Source organism: Zootermopsis nevadensis, unplaced genomic scaffold (genome assembly GCF_977971745.1).
Source record: "Zootermopsis nevadensis isolate Lab colony 2312 unplaced genomic scaffold, Znev_1.0 Znev_ptg000004l, whole genome shotgun sequence".
Classification (NCBI taxonomy): Eukaryota; Metazoa; Arthropoda; class Insecta; order Blattodea; family Termopsidae; genus Zootermopsis; species Zootermopsis nevadensis.
This window is the reverse complement of record NW_028259136.1, coordinates 519395-536689: the sequence shown is the minus strand read 5'-3', so window position 1 is coordinate 536689 and position 17295 is coordinate 519395. Positions and strand designations below refer to the sequence as shown.

General features: G+C 35.8%; 1 protein-coding gene across 1 annotated transcript; it reads right to left on the bottom strand.

Moving 5' to 3' along the window:
• Positions 1-347: 347 nt before the first annotated feature.
• Positions 348-17220, bottom strand: LOC110837545 (carboxylic ester hydrolase). The gene is made up of 11 exons (XM_022079777.2): positions 16843-17220; positions 15059-15193; positions 14306-14453; positions 13001-13186; positions 12331-12521; positions 11706-11910; positions 9975-10061; positions 7704-7816; positions 6300-6474; positions 4916-5066; positions 348-2644 (listed from the first exon to the last, which is right to left on the bottom strand). Exons 1-11 carry the CDS (start codon positions 17092-17094, stop codon positions 2194-2196), a joined length of 2094 nt encoding a protein of 697 aa, XP_021935469.2. The 5' UTR covers positions 17095-17220; the 3' UTR covers positions 348-2193.
• Positions 17221-17295: the final 75 nt, after the last annotated feature.

Below are 17295 nucleotides of genomic sequence, written 5' to 3'. Positions count from 1 at the left end.
AGTTACCCACTTTTAAGTCTGTAAAATAAAGTCCTACTCTCAAAATCAGATATTCCCTTACTCTAAAACTTTCTAACCAATACAATGTTTATTACCTTAACATCACCTATGATTCATAATGTTCTGTTAGCAGAATTATTTTGTGTCCAATAGTTAATTTTTGTTAGTGTCATCAATAAGTTATATCTTGTCCAAAGACATCCCTCATATTTTAATTTTTTAAAATTAAATCTTGGTAAGGTAAAATCTGTAAATTTCAGAAGTAAGAAAGGAGATGACAAAGTAAGGAATGAAGATATTAAAGGTAAACCAAAGCAAGAAATCAAGGATAAAATAAAACCTTTACATAATCTGCCATGATACTTTATTTCTGTCAATGTCAGTTGTTAGATCGGAGTACTAATAAATGCATACATAACTAGAACTTTTATTCCCTTTATTCTCACTACCTAGAAGAAAGTGAGAAAGAGCAAATTGTACATTTGAGAGATAACTCTACAGACAATACAGAAAACAGAAATAGTGAAAATAAGTATCAGAATAATGTTGAAAGAGAAAGTTAGTACAGACATTACATTCTCGATGCATTTGAGATCCTGGTACTACAGCAGAATTTTTCCTGTATCACATCTAATCAATTGATCAGATCTTTTGCATTTGTCAGATACTACAGAATAAATGGGAGTTCAGTGGGACCATACATCAATTATTTATAGATTTCAAAAAAGCCTATGACTCTGTGAAGAGATAAGTGTTATATAATATTCTTATTGAATTTGGTATACCAAAGAAGCTAGTGAAACTAATAAAAATGTGCGTAAATGAAACCTGTAGCAAAATTTGTATAGGTAAATATTTATTTGAGTCATTTTCCATCAAGAATGATCTGAAACAAGGAAATGCTAGAATACACCATCAGGAAAGTTGAAGATAGGCAGAAGGGTTTCCAATCGAATGAGACACATCACCTATTGGCATATGCTGATGATGCTAATTTATTGGGAGACGACATAAATACAATAATGAGGAATACAGAAGTTTTACTAGAGGCTAATAGACAGGTTGGGCTAGAAGTAAATTCAGAAAAAAACTAAGTACTTGTTAGTATCTTGTCAGAAGACAGGTGGGCAGAATTGTCTTAGGGTGGCTAATAAATCCTTTGAAAGTGTGACAAAGTTCAAATATTTGGAAACAGCTATAACAAATCAAAATGATACTCATGAGGAAGTTAGGAGGTGACTAAATTCCGGAAATGCTTGCTACTTCTCAGTTCAAAATATTTTGTCTTCCCGTCTGATTTCTAAGAACCTGAAAATTAAAGTATACAAAACAATAATTTTGCCTGTTGTTTTATATGGGTGTGAAACGTGGTCTCTCACTCTAAGGGAAGAACATAGATTGCAGGTGTTTGAGACTAGGGTGTTGAGGAGAGAAGATGATGGGGTATGGAGAAAACTGCATAATGATGAACTTAAGAATTTGTACTCCTCCCCCAGTATTGTCAGGGTGAGATGGGAAGGGTGTGGTGCACATGGATGGGACAAGAGATGTGCACTGGGTATTGGTTGGGAAGCTTGAGGGGAAGAGACCGCTGGGGAGACCTAGACGTAGATGGAAGAATAATCTCAGGCGGGATCTATGAGAGAGAGGAGTTGAAGGAGACTGGATTTTGTTGGCCCAGGACAGGGTCTGGTGGAGGGCATTGGTTAATTCAGTGATGAACCTTCAGGTTCGGTAAGCCATCTAGTTAGTTAGTTGGTCACATCTAATATTAAATCTATGTTTGGTCACTTTCCCTATCTGGGTCATCTTTACAAAGACAGCAAAAGAAGTTCAGTATATAGAAAAATATTGGTTCAACATACTGACTGCAGAATTAAAGTTGTTACTTGATAAAAGGAAAGAAACATATATAAAGTACCTAGAGCATAACCATGACCATACAAATTGATAAACAGAGAACATAATCATAGATTGAAAGAAGTTTTGAAAAAAATTAAAAATAGGAAAATGCAGTTTATCTGTACCATTATTCATGTTTAATTAAAAAGTGTCCTGAAATTATTTACTAATATACAGAAGTACAAACACCAACAACAGATTAGGAAATAGGTCTAGTTATAAACATACATATGAAAAGACCCAAGAACAAATGTGAAATCCTCAGAGGGTATATATTAATATAGATTGCCATCATCCAATTGGTGATCTAGGAACATTTGGGAATGGGAAAAATGATGTATTTACTTTATTTATAATTGCTGCATTTCCAACTTTACTGTCTGTTTGAGGAAGCAATGTTTTATTTCCAAATATATTCAGTAATGCTCCATTACCAACCTGACCATTTTCAAATTGCAATGTCTTGTTTAACACTGTACTGACAACTGCACTGCTTTTCTCTCCTTTCTGTAATGCCTGGTCAACAACTGCTAGTGCATCTTCACTGAATTTTGTGATACCCCACAGTGCTTCACATGTTGCAGACTGAAGTCGTGAAATAATGCCACTCCATAATGCCATCTGGCAAAAACGAAAGTTTACATTGGATCTTGGTTTACTTGTAATTGTAACGAAATTATTCTTCTCTTCTGAAAAAAGAGGCCAATGAGATTCTCCACCACTGTCTAATATCTTTGGCTCCCTGTAAGAATGGTAAAACAGCAAGTTGGAAAATGATCTGGTCCATAAATTTTGGTTTAATGGAAGAGGAAAGAAACAGACTGCAGACACACACACACACAAAAGATTTACTCCGAAGAGGTCAGCAAAATAACCTGAAATCATAACACTGTCTCATCTATTTCACCAACTATTTTTAAAGGAGTGTAAAAATCCAAAATTTCAGTTACTGCTGTTGGTTTCTGCCATTACCAATTAAGACATTTAAGTTTTTCTTGGAACATATAAATATCTAACAGAATTGTACCAACATACCCCACAGTTTATATATGTATACTCTAGGTTTCTAGACTGGCTTTTGTTGGCCCAGGACAGGGTCAGGTGGAGGGCTTTGGTTAATTCAGTGATGAAACTTCGGGTTCAGTAAGCCATCTAGTTAGTTAGTTATACTCTAGGTTTCTATAATGAATTCTTCCCAGGCCGTGAAAGCTTCAGATCATACATGTATCTAGGTTTCTGATTGCCTATAAACAGTTATAAATTCATGGGCCATGCCCAAGTCATTCTGCTCTATGTTTTTTTTAAAAAAAAGTTTTCAGATATAAGTGATACATTTTTGACTTAACCATACCAAATTCCACATGATCAGCTACATAGTTTAACGTGATACTGTCAGAAAATTAAAAAAACATAATTTACACAGCAACTATTTCTTACATGTGATTGAATTGACATAGACAAAAGCTGCACATTTTTTTCATGGCCGGTCTCCACACACATTTCAGAATCCAACAGTGAAAAATAGTGATCTGTTCAATTCAGAAGTTAGCATGGCTATTACCTTGGTAATGCAGATGGAAAAATATTAATACAGTGAAACCTCTATCCATCGTTCCCGGAACTATCATTTTCCCGGATGCATCGTCCGTTTTGTTCGGTCCCGAATACATCCCATATAAAATAATGTTACATTTTCCCGCTTCTATCGTTCCTCGAACTATCGTTTTATCGCATCGATCGTTCAAAAATCTTAGTCCCGGCCCACAATTTTCCCGCAATGATCGTTTCTGAGAATTTAAAATGCTGGGTTTTGAGATAAATTATTACCGAAAGACGCACAATGTTTTTGGAATACGCAGTAGCGGTAACCTGTTATGTCGCCCAACCAGCACAGATTCTTTTGGAATGAGGGGTCAGCGGTGCAGGGGTGATAGTTGGAGTGAATGGCGGTGCCCATTGTCAGAAATTTTACGATTTTAATTTGGGTGCACTCATATTTCGTTCCAGCGATGCCAGATGGCATGTGCAGTGTGAATTTCTTCACAAATGCTTTTATTATAAGTACAAAAGAAAGGCTGGCGGCACTTTTCATTCTTCTGGTTCATCTCGTTTCCAGCGGTTCAGGGTCTTCTACAGCTACGTTTCGTTGAGTTCGGCAGTAATAGTATTTCCATTCTTCCTGTTATTGTCCGCAAAGGGGGTGGGAGCGGTGAGGAAGACGAAGACGACGAATGCGAGCCCGAAGCTGTGCCGAGTTTTGCCGAAGCGCACGCTGCATTGGCGAAAGTGAAGTCGTTCTTTTATGCGCTTAATATTAGTGAACGTGACGAGGAAAACATTTTGAACGTGGAAAGTGCTCTGTTTGGTCTAAAACGTAAAGTTTCGACAAACCAGTTGTCCATTAAAGACTTTTTTGGTAAAAAGAAGTAACTTTGAAAGAGAAACATTGTTTTTTTTTAAATTTTTAATGCTTTCCCGCATTCATCGTTTTTATTTCCCACCCCCGCCGAAAACGATGCATCGAGGTTTCACTGTATACATAGAAGAGTCAAGAAGATTTTGAACACAGTATGTTCATCTTCATTGGGTATTTATAGAATGTCTTCATATATGCTTCTGCCACAAGGGGTGGTATCATAGGATCATACTGTAATTGAACTGTTCCTTCAGGATGTATTTAATTTTGGAGATTTTATGGATCCATGTTCCCTCCCACCCATACATACACATACCCTATAAGGAAATATATCAATAAAACATGCATTTCTGATGTCTGTACACCTCCAAAGACATATATACACAAGAATAACCTTAACATGTATTTTCACTGATTCCACACACACATTCACTCTGTCACCATTTCCTGCTAGGAAACAAATTTACAAATAACAGTGTGTTAAAAGAATTCACATATTAAATAAAGATTTTAAACAATGAAATAATTGTGTTTATTGTCCAGAAATCCTTACCTATTTTCTTACATTGTCTAATTTTCAAATGCTGGTTTACTTACCCAGTGCGAGCAAATTCTGCTATAAAGTTTGAAACTATAGCCAGAACTTTTTGATCATTATGATCTGTCAATGACAAACCACTAAATGAAGTGTTACCATCTAAGGGTTCAGGATCAAAAATGAATGGCAGATCATCTCCATGACCAACTCCTAGAAATATATATATATATAACAAGGCACATTGTTGTTATCAGGACTAAAACCTTAATTTTTATTTCCCCATTCCCATGTTTTCATTATCTGAATATGAAAAAGAAGTTGTATTTCTTAATTGTTTGCTCATTTGATGTATAGAGTGAAGCTTTCGCAGAGACTTAAGTTATTGAAAGACTTCTGGGTTACAAGCCGCATCAGGCGGCTGAATGGCAAATAAACCACATCTTCTGCCAACGTCCGATCCTTTGTTACGTGCTTGCTGCTGGGAACTTGAGTTACTAAGCAGCCCTGAGGATAACAGCAGAGATTGTTTTTGAAGTGTAGGCAGAAGATATGTTTATTCACCATTCAGTCACCTGATGCGGCTTGTAACCCGAAGTCTCATCAACTATTTCCTCATTCTTTATAATATTGTATTTAACTTCGAAAAAGGAGCCATGCCATATTTCAAGTGGTTTGTTGCTGGCTTCTCACAATGGTCAGGGCTTCCACTCTGTGTGGGATTTATGGTGCACAAAGTGGCACTGGAGCAGGTCTTTCTCTAAGTCCTTTAATTTTTCCCTGTCAGTATAATTTCACTGCTGCTCCATATTCACTCATGTATCATCTGGGGGATGGACAATGGTCCTATTAGCAGCCACAATTCCTAAGACAGTATCACCCCAGTTACAACAAATAAATAGAAGAAAATACAAAAACAGCAAATCTGACAAATTACCACCAAGAAGTTTATTTCATATTTGTGCTGAAAGAGGGACCTACAAAATTTGTGCAACATATTGTCAATTTGTAAAGACTGTTCTGGAACAGCAAGTATGTTGGTACTGAAGTTAAATTGGTGCAAATGTTCTTAATGCAAACTTGCTGATAACTGCTTTGCATAAATATGCAGAACCAAAAAGAAACAGAATCATGCAGCATAAGGTAATGTGTAGGGATGATTTTTCTTGAAACTCATGTACACACTTCCCCGCAGAGAAGTATGTTATATTTAAAAACCTCAACATGTAAAAATAATTTTATACGGAGAGCATATACACAAGGCTCTATAGCAAGCACAAATGTAATATAAATTAAATGAACAAATCATATTTATATGAGACAAGATGCACTCAGTGTTAACAATAAATTCCAATCTAGAGTCCATGAAGTTCAATTTGAAATTCATAAAGTCTTGAGTGTTTCATCAAACAAGTGACATTCACAACAAATTACAAATCAACTTACCACCTTCCATACCATCATTTTCCACTAATGGTAATCCAGGAAGAAATTCCTTGCCTCCATGTTTATTCTGCTTCATTGTTTGTTCAAAGCTATAGAAGAATGTTTTTCCAACATGTTTAGACCACAGTTTGGCCATATGGAATGCTGGGAGATTGAACAAAACATCACCTGTCACCTGAGAAATAATGATATCGGGGAACATTTAAATTCCACTGTTCTGCCAATCTGTAGTCATAATGACAGCTGATTACAAAGTTCCTGAAATTATACTACTTCAGATTACATAGTCTGAATGACTTCAATATCACATCTAATCTGGTATTCAACAAATTCCAAACACATTAAAAACTCAGTTTGGGGTACTCTTCTTACCCATGTTTTGTTTACTTGTCTCCATGTCCTCAAGCAGACTTTCCTTTTTGAGAAACTCAAATGAACTGAAATTCAAACCTGTGAGATACAGAGCTTTGGAATCTGATCTACTGATGGCACAATTCACTAGACAATTATGATGCTACATTTGCTATGTTTTACAGAGAATGTGCCTTTTAAACACTTCCAGTCCAAAATGTTTGCTTTTATAATAAATAGAGATTCATTTTGTGAAAAATCTTTTGTAAAAATTTCTGACTTGTGACTGGTTTGTTTCAAAATGATTTGTGTTGCAGATTATAAAGATTTTCATTCACAAATGTGAGTTGCATATAATAAAATACAAAAAGTTCATATTACAGATGACAATGGTTCCAGTAGGGCAAAATAAGGTGTCAAGCCCACCTCAAAATTTGACTAGAAAAGGTTATGACATTAAATTTAATAATATAATATTTGCTGTGTTTTACCCATACATCACATGTAGTCTCCCCTAGTTTGTAGACAAACACTGTTAAAAACAGGGTTGTGGAGTCGGTACTAAAATCTCCGACTCCGACTCTGCTCCGGCTTCGACTCAGACTCCGACACCAACTCCTTCATAAAAGCTCAATATGTATTAATAGGGGCAAACCTACTAAAATGGTAACTGGTACCATAACAGATTTCATCACCACCATGTGAACCATCAGCCTACTTTTTAGACTTATAACCTATTTTTAAATATACGACTAATGGTTATTGCAGAAATCAATTGATTAGTATTCTGTTTTTATTTTCAAGGTACCGGATCTAAAAGTACAAAGCATTATTCCCACACCATGTGGCTCAGCGCGTCATTGAATCTCCCTAAGCATGAGGCCGGCGGCGGCTCACAGGGTATAGAAATTGTTCTTAAGATTTTATATCGAGGTCAGAGTCAGAGTCGGTACATCTTTACCGACTCTGACTCCACCTAAAATTGCTTCCAACTCTGACTCCGACTCCACAGCCCTGGTTAGAAATATGATTCATGTAACCCCAGGGACTTACCTCAACAGTATTTTTTATAATGGTATCAGGATCTCCTTTAAGGAATGGGAAATATTTGGCTGCAACATTTTGTACAAGTTCATCAGTCCTATTGAATATCTGCCCAATTACCTCTGAAAAAGTCATCCAGGTCCATGAATTAGTCTTACCAACAAATAATGAGTTGATATGCGAATGCTTGAATTCTGATCATCTCCACAACAGTCATAAGATTAATATGAGAAAATTGTACCCATATATGTTTATGATCATTTCAAGTGTTCGTTGACACAATACTATGTGACATTTCAGATTCTCACAGCAGTAAAGATGTTGATGTTATTCTTCTGGGCTGTGATGCTATGTGGACTTGGTATCACAATCCACAAGAATACAATAAAACAGTATGTTAGATTATCATATATTTGCACTGTCATATTTCTGCAATAACAACAATGTTTTTGCTTGGATATGTATCAGCTAAATCACCATTCATCATAACAAACTACTAAACTTTACTGTTTTCTGTAAATATTTTTACTCTGAGTTGTAATCACACCTTTAGAGTAAAGAGTGATAACATAAAATTATATATAACAAACATAAGAACTGAATTAGTATTATCAGTATTTTAAATTTTCCATTCACTTCAATAGCTTCCCCATAAAAAAAATCATGCTCTTTGTGTAAGTTCTGCTATGATTTCTTAATTTTAAACAAACTTACACAATCTACATACAAGTATGTGTTGACACTAAGACTATAATAATTTTAATATCTGAGTAGGTAAATATGTATCTGAGACATTCCTCATCAAGAACGGTCTAAAACAAGGAGATGCTTTGTCTCCCTTGCTCTTTAACTTTGCGCTAGAATACGCCATCAGGAAGGTCCAAGGTAGGCAGGAGGGTTTGCAATTGAATGGGACACATCAGCTATTGGCATATGCTGATGATGTTAATTTATTGGGGGACGATATAAATACAATAAAGAGGAACGCAGAAGTTTTACTAGAGGCTGGTAGACAAGTGGGGCTGGAAGTAAATTCAGAAAAAACTAAGTACATGTTAGTATCTCGTCATCAGAAGACAGGCGGGCAAAATTATCTTAGGGTGGCTAATAAATCCTTTGAAAGGGTTACAAAGTTCAAATATTTGGGAACAACAATAACAAATCAAAATGATACTTGTGAGGAAGTTAGGAGGAGACTAAATTCCGGAAATGCTTGCTACTTCTCAGTCCAAAATATTTTGTCTTCCCATCTGATTTCTAAGAACCTGAAAATTAAAGTATATAAAACAATAATCTTGCCTGTTGTTTTGTATAGGTGCGAAATATGGTCTCTCACTCAGAGGGAGGAACACAGATTGCAGGTGTTTGAGAATCGGGTGTTGAGGAGGATATTTGGGCCTAGGAGAGAAGACGATGGGGCGTGGAGAAAACTGCACAATGACGAGCTTAAAAATCTGTACTGCTCCCCCAGTATTGTGAGGGTGATTAAGTCGAGAAGAGTGAGATGGGCGGGACATGTAGCGCGCATGGATGGGACAAGAGGTGTGCACCGGGTACTGGTTGGGAAACCTGAAGGGAAGAGACCGCTGGGGAGACCTAGACGTAGATGGGAGGATAATCTCAGGCGGGATCTATGGGAGATAGGAGTTGAAGGAAACTGGATTTTGTTGGCCCAGGACAGGGTCCGGTGGAGGGCTTTGGTTAATTCGGTGATGAACCTTCGGGTTCGGTAAGCCATCTAGTTAGTTAGTTAGTTCTGTTTTTATATATTGTTATATTTAGATGTGCTGACATGAAGCAAAGAAAGGTGGTGTGGTCCCCACTGCTTAACTAAACACCAGGCCATGCAGATATATTTGAAGTGGAATGATAGCTCCATATATTCTTAACCTTGGCTCTAGATGAACGTACTGGCAAACAAGCAGAATTTTTTTTCTGCTTTGTCGCTACACACGTCCATTAATATTCAACACATAATAAAGTTCTTACAAGTTATTTTTTGGAGGAAAGATGATTTGTAAAGTCCCACTCACTCTGAAGCCCTGTAATACTGGTTGCTTGTTTTCAAATTATGAAAACACTGCATCACACCATTTGCAACATTCAGACATACAAGTTTGTAATTCCACATAACCAAATTCATTCATTCTAACAGTTTCAAAAGTTGATGTCAGATTTTTCTAATTATTGTGACATATTCACAAAATAATAAAGAACTATCATGTGAAAGAAATAAGCTTAAAATCTCATCATCATCATCATTATTATTAAGTTACATACCTGATTTAGAAACAATTCCACTCAAAAACTTGTTGAGAAAGTTTGGGGAAGTTCTGAAATTATTCAAAATCTCTTTACGAAATTTACCTGTAGAAAAAGAACAGAACATTTTTCATTAATCCAGCTTACTCTCAGTGACGTACTGTATTTGATTTGACTACTAAACATTAATAATCAACAACTGTAAGAAATATGAATATCCTGAAGCAGTCCCATGAACACATTTACTTAAGTGTTTTGGTCCAGAGTGACTCATATAATAGTTCCATTAATTAAATTTAGTGTATAAATAATTTGATTTGTACCCAAGAGACAGTGTTGTTCAACTGATTCTGTTATAAATTATTGAATGTCTTGCTTGTACATAATACAAGGTAAGGAAAATAAATGGCCATGCAAAGATATTGAGTAACTCCTTATTTACCTAAATTTTCTTAGAATTAATACCAGCTCTTAGGTACACAAATACACACAAAAATTCCCCTACATCAATAGATTAACAAATAAATAAATTAAGATGTGTAATCACAAGCTGGTTCTTGAGCCTACAATAAGCAGTAACAAATGGCATAATTACCTTTATTCTATTGAAAGGAAGAGAGAACAAACTTTTAATAGCAGACAAACACAATTACAATTGTTCATAATTTTTGACAGTCCAATGTGCTTGAAACATGTCATTTGTGAAGTCCTTCTAAAATTCTAACAAACAATGCAGATATCATCATCAGTGTGAATACCATAGTTGGACAAAAAGCAATATCATATACAAGATCTCTGCTCCTGTCAAAAGGCATGAAATTGGACAGACTTATCATCACATGTCCACAAGGATCTCTGAATTTATTAAGGACCAATGATCAGAAACAGCTGAACAATCCACACAAACCAAATATGATACCAAGTCTGACATAGAAGAAGACACACTGCATCCACAAATATCATTCTTGCATTGTTAAAAGGAACAAATGAACTAATCAAACACCCAGAGAACAATAACCAGCAAGATGGATACAGATGAACCTTTACTGGCAATATGTCACAGTTTATGCACAGTCCAACTAGTCATGCAAAACTGCATGACTACTAAACTGTAATCTCAAAGTTAAAGTGCAGCCATGTGGTATGGGGGTTTAAATTCCTCTTTGTGTGCAATAAAAGATAAGTAAAAATTGGGGACATAGTTTTCTAGCTCTTCGTTTCAAATTCCACGACCAAGCCCACTGGCAAGTATCTAGGACAATATATTAAAATATAACTCACTTTCTCTTTCTCCTACCTCTTCTAATGCCTGCCCCCGAAGGGCAGCTTGGGTCGCCATGTCCCTCAAGGGCATGTGTCAGGTGAGACTCAAAAAAGTCTTGCACAAATATAAGGAAAAATTCTACACATTGAAACAATAAAAAAAAGGTCACATGAACATGGGTTTAAAATAAGCTCCTTTCTGAGTTACAAGTATTTTTCTCTTCTTTCAAAATTTCCAGTGCACAGTAATACTTCTGTTCACTCCTCTCTGCATTCAGATAGCATATTTCATAGCAAATGCCCCAAATGTCCTCTGTTAGCTCTGACACAGCAATGAGCATATCTTGTCATCGACAGCATGACAGGTTTTAAACTTCCTTAGATGTTGCTATGCCATTATTGCAGTCATACAAATTAGAGTGTTTAGTGTACCCAGAGAACAGAACCGAGATAAGTAAAGAAAGCACTGTTCATGTGTGCTCTTACCAAAGAGTGCTGGTGCAGTTTCATCTCTAGTAACACCTGTGAGGAGTGGGATATTAGGAAACTGTCCAGTAAGCAATCCATCTAAAGGACCTTCTGGTAGGAAGTTTGGCAAGAATCGCCCATCATTAGCCCCTTCAATGCAGGGAGCTGGTCCTAAAAGACCTGTGATTCCTGCTAGAGCACCTTGAGCAGCTATTCTCAGTTCCTACAAAAAAAAAGTAACATCAATAACAACAAAAATATCATCACCACCACCATAAAGATAAGAAATTTTATTTTATTCACATACTGTATTTTGAGATGTTCCAGAGCAAGATTGTCAAGGAAGACAAAACAGATATATCAGATATAAGGTTCTCATGGTGGTAAAGATATTAATGTTCTTCCAGGTTGGGACACCGTGTGGACTCAGGTCCATACAGCATCACAATCCAGAACAACAAAAAAACAAATACATATCAAGAGCTATAACTACTTTGGGTACACATAAACCACTACAATGCAGGGATAGATATAATGTGTGGTGAAAATTTTCTGTTAGGTAAACTGACAGTTCCAAAAATTAGTTAAACTTTACAATCAGCAGCCAACTGTTCTGAACTGAACATGGCCTTTTCATTATTACCTGGAGACCAGAATCAGCTTGAATGAGAGTTGAAACTGGCACTTCTTGTAGACATTTGACCATTTCAAGAACAGGAGTTTCAGGACAGCCATTCTGTTTAGCCAATTCACGACCAGTTGCCAGAGGATTATGGTCAATAGCAAATGTTGAGAGGGCTGATCCACTCATGGCTAGTACTCCGGCCAAAAGCCCTTTCAAATAATTGTGTGGAATTATCATTAATAAACTGAGAAGTAACATACAATTCACATTCTCAAAACACTTAGTTGCACCAGTAATGTATAAGAGATAAATCAGCTTTCAGCTTTATCAAGTGGTCACCAGTTCTCAATAAATCTGAATGTAACTTTTAAACAAACATAATACTTGTATCTAATTAAACTACGTAAGAAACCACTCAATTTATTTGTATTACTTTTTTTAAGGAAGTGAAGTATTGTCATAATCCAGTTCCAAACATTCAATTTTTAAAACAATGCTGTCCAATGGTTTTTTTTTTTGTTTTTTTTTTTTTTTTGGGGGGGGGGAGCACAGGCACAGCAGCACCAGCAAAAAATCAAAATTCATTCAAAACCATTCTGAACCATATGCTTATAAACTGACAAGATCAGTACAAATTAAAACAAGCATCAAGATATCCTTTAACAGCAACCAACTGCTTCAGTACTACCTTGTGTAATTTGTGAGAGGGAGAGTAAGACTGCACTGCTTGCTCCAGTTCCTTGCCCAAAAACAGTGACTTTGTTTGGAGTCCCACCAAAAAATCTGATGTAATCTTTGATCCACTCAAGTGCCAAGGCCATGTCAAACAAACCAGCATTGCCTGGTAACTCTTTTGAATCAGCACTGAGGAAACCTGTAATCAAAAGCAGAAATAGCTGAAGGAATACTTCCAGAGTTCCTGTCAACCTTCTGTCTATTAATGAAGAAAAATGAGATATTTTGCTGTATAAACACATGCATGTGTATGCGCACATGCACACACACTTTTGAAGGCTTGTAAAAGTTTAGTATCATGACACAGAACAAAGATAACCAAGAATAAAATTAGTAATATTATAAGATGGGTTGAAACCTCCTCAAGATTTAGTTGACACAGTCTAATTGCTACCAGGGAGTTAGTTAGTTATGATGGTTAATACAGTTACTACTTAGACTTACCATGAAACCACTTTCAACTTACCCTGAAAACTTTAACTTCAACTCACATTTAAAACATTAATTTCTTATTTTCTTTTTATGAGTTTTCTCAAAAACAAAAGATGGTGTAACAATTGTATATTCATCGTGCGGAGTGTGTTTCTCAATGCAGCTACAGTATGCACAATGGAACATTTCTGTCCATACTGCATACTGTAAAAATGAACTAGTATGTTCATGTGCTTTTCAGTGTCATACTGAACTCTTCTGTCCAGAATAGTGAAAAGGTTAATTTCGATAAAAATGCATTTATTTAATAGCAGGACTAAAATCCATTTCATATAAATGGACAGCTACAGACAGTGAGATTACTTTGAACTTTTTCAATACAATGCAATGAAATCAAACACATTCCTTTTGTATTATCTATTAAACCATGTTCTGTCATGTTTTACCTAACTATATTACTAACTCATGACATTCAAAATTACAACATACATAACATTATTACTTTACTTATTACAGTATGGAGACCAATTTTAGCCACAGATATTCAACATATTTAGTTATTTCAAGAGAGACAGAAAAACATGCAAACTGTTACTACTCTTCAATATAGTGTATATCTGTTACATATATAATTCGTAATTAATATAGCTGCTTAAAATTTGTTAAATCTATCACCTTGTTCTAATTCAGTGTACACAAAAATATTACCCAATAGCAACCAACATTCAATGTAAATGATTAGAAACAACATACAGAAGTTATACACTATATAACTTAATGTATATCTCTTATTTGCCATTCCTCAACAGTCTGTAACATGTCTCACCGATAGATCCAAGCCTGTACTGAATAGTGACCACAACAAGCTTCTTATTAACAAGATGACGCACTCCATACTGTGAAGCCGAACCCCGCCGATGTCCTCCACCATGGATCCACATCATAACTGGAAGACCCTCATTTCCATCTGGAAGCTGAGATATAATCAATTATCTAAATACTTGCCTAACTAACTGTTAAATATATGGACATGTAATAAATTTGGCTCTGAAGATCTTAGTAGCATATCCAACTGTGCTAGCTCCTCTTTACTAACTTTAAATATATAATATTTATTTAACAGATGGACAGGCTTCATTTCAGATAACCACAAAAAGGAGTAACAACTTAAGAAAAAAACTAATTTTTAAATTCTGAATGATTTATTAATGAACAGTATTTGTCTATAATGAAGTATCTTACATGTAATACTGATCTATTTTACAAATACTCATTACAATCGACAATACATCATGCACAACAAACATTTTACATGAATAAAAATATTGAATTATCATCTGGGAGTTTAATGCTCTTACATGAAATTCATCATTTTTTCAGGAGAATCTACTGTGTAAACAGACATGACTGTGCCTCCCAACTGACAGACAAAAATCTGACCATCAACTAAATAAGCTGCTATATACAGATAACTTTGCGGTCAAACAAAATTACATAAATCTAACCAAGTTCACACATAAGGAAAAAAAACGGGGGGAATACAATTTTGATACAACTGCAGCATATATCTTGTACCTACCATTGGAGTGAAGACATTAAGAAAGAGACAATCCTCACTGCCTATAATACCGGTGTTCTGAGGATCAGGCTGAGGACATGGAGGACCTGCAGTAGTTGCATTGATATCACCTGTCAGTCGTAGTTTTCTTGGTCGCTGCAATCATAATAAATCTAAACTCAACAGAAAATAACAAAATGTAGAATGATTTGTATGTTACTTCATGTTAGGTTAGTATGTCAGTAAAATTGCAGTTTCAGAGATATTCAAAGTAGTGCAGGACTACTGTAAAATGGGAGGTGGTACAATTCACCAATTCATTCTCTGCATACATGGATTATACTATTAGATATTGACTGACACAAACGACGGCCAAGTTTTGGACACTTCAATGCATCTACTTTCATGTGCCCTCATGAGCCAATCAGCTTCAGTGACTTGATATATAAAGCATTCAGTTGCTTCAAACATGAAGCAGATGCCATTTGTATATATATCCATATCTCTTTGTGCCATACATTTTAAACTGATGAATAATCAACATTTTTAAAAATATATTTAAGCCTCTATGAAAATGGGTAACTCTGTCTCACATTACCAGCTTAAAATGTATTAAACATTTTAACTGTTAAATGTCATTATACAAAAAAAGGTAGTGTCTACATTTCTCTCCTTAACTTTTAGTTTCTTCTCTGACTGCCTTTCCTTAATTCCCAGCATATAGGTCTTAGTAAATTACAAAATCAGTGGTTCCCAACTTGGGGAATCTGTTCAATTGTTTCAGTATAAGTAAAAATGGTAATGTCATAAATGATACACAGCAGTCTCCTGCTTGCTGCTCATGAAGACATGGTGCCAGAGTATATCTATAACACAGGACACATCTGGACATTAAAAAAACTCAAGAGGATGTCATGGTCCGGATGTATAAAAGATAACACAGGGATGGCAAATGGAACCATGTTATACTATTCTCATTGCGGCTAACTTATACTGTATCACTATGATACATGGATGTTTTCAAACAATTAGTTTATAAATTACTTGAAAATTAAACAATAAGAATCAAAGTTTTTTCATATCAGTTCCTCAGGTTACAGTCAGTTTTTATGATTTTGATAAATCCTCCACTCTCCTGCTACAAAGCTCATGGAGGAAGTTAGAAGCTTTACATTCTGTAAATTCAGAGCTATCATATCGAATGCAGAGAATTCACAAGCCATAAATTTTTTTAGTGAATACCCTAACTATTTTACTTCTTTTGTTTTGTGTAATTTATTTAATGAAGCTTTTCAGCAGCTCAGACTATACAGCATTGAATAGGAGGATAATAGTGAATTGGAAAGGATGTGGAAGGAAGCAGTTGTGGTCTAATTTAAGGTACTACCCTGGCATTTGCATGGAGGGACTGAGGAAAACCATGAATAGAACATGTTCTACCCTCCTGATATATAAAGTTTGACAAGACATCAATAATACCAGAATATCTGACAAATCTGAAACAAGATACACAAGTGCAAAGCAAAGATGGCTGTCTTCTAGGTTGTTGCATTGTGTAGACTGGTACAAGTTTACCAGCATTTCAGAGGTCTTGCCCTGATGATGGAGGCAGCAAGGACCTCTGAAACGTTGGTAAACTTCTACCAGACTACACAGTGCAACAACCCATAAAACACCGTTTTCGGACTCACCACCATGAAAATCTCAAATCCTACTAAGAGCAAAGCACTTTAACTCACCTTATGAGATATGATACAAGAAATTAATACCAATCTTTTGACATAATTAATTATGCATTTTCTGACCTGAAATCTAAACCTTCCCACAGGTGGTTCTGCATATCTGATCCCACGGAAATTATAATATCCATCAGGTTTATCTCTGGTACCATATACTTTAGCATCATGATCATTCAGGTATACAAACACAACAGGATCATCTTCAGGTGGAACAGCTGCCGGTCTGCCACCTACAATTCGTTTCACTCGATTATTTGCAAGAGTGCTTGGTACAACAGATGCAATCAGTATTACTGCAATAAGCTGCAAGTAGGTCATCTCTGGGACTGGATAACTACAGCTCACAACCAATGCTCCTGCTGTGTAACTGGTGGTAGTTCAGTAAGTAAGCTTTTTCAACAAAGACAGAAAGCAACTGCTGATTCATGAACATAAAGTGACTGCTGCTCCTGATAAAAATAACAGGCTAATGACCCATTTTATCTATCAGGAACAGGAAATTCACAACTGCAAGCCCAA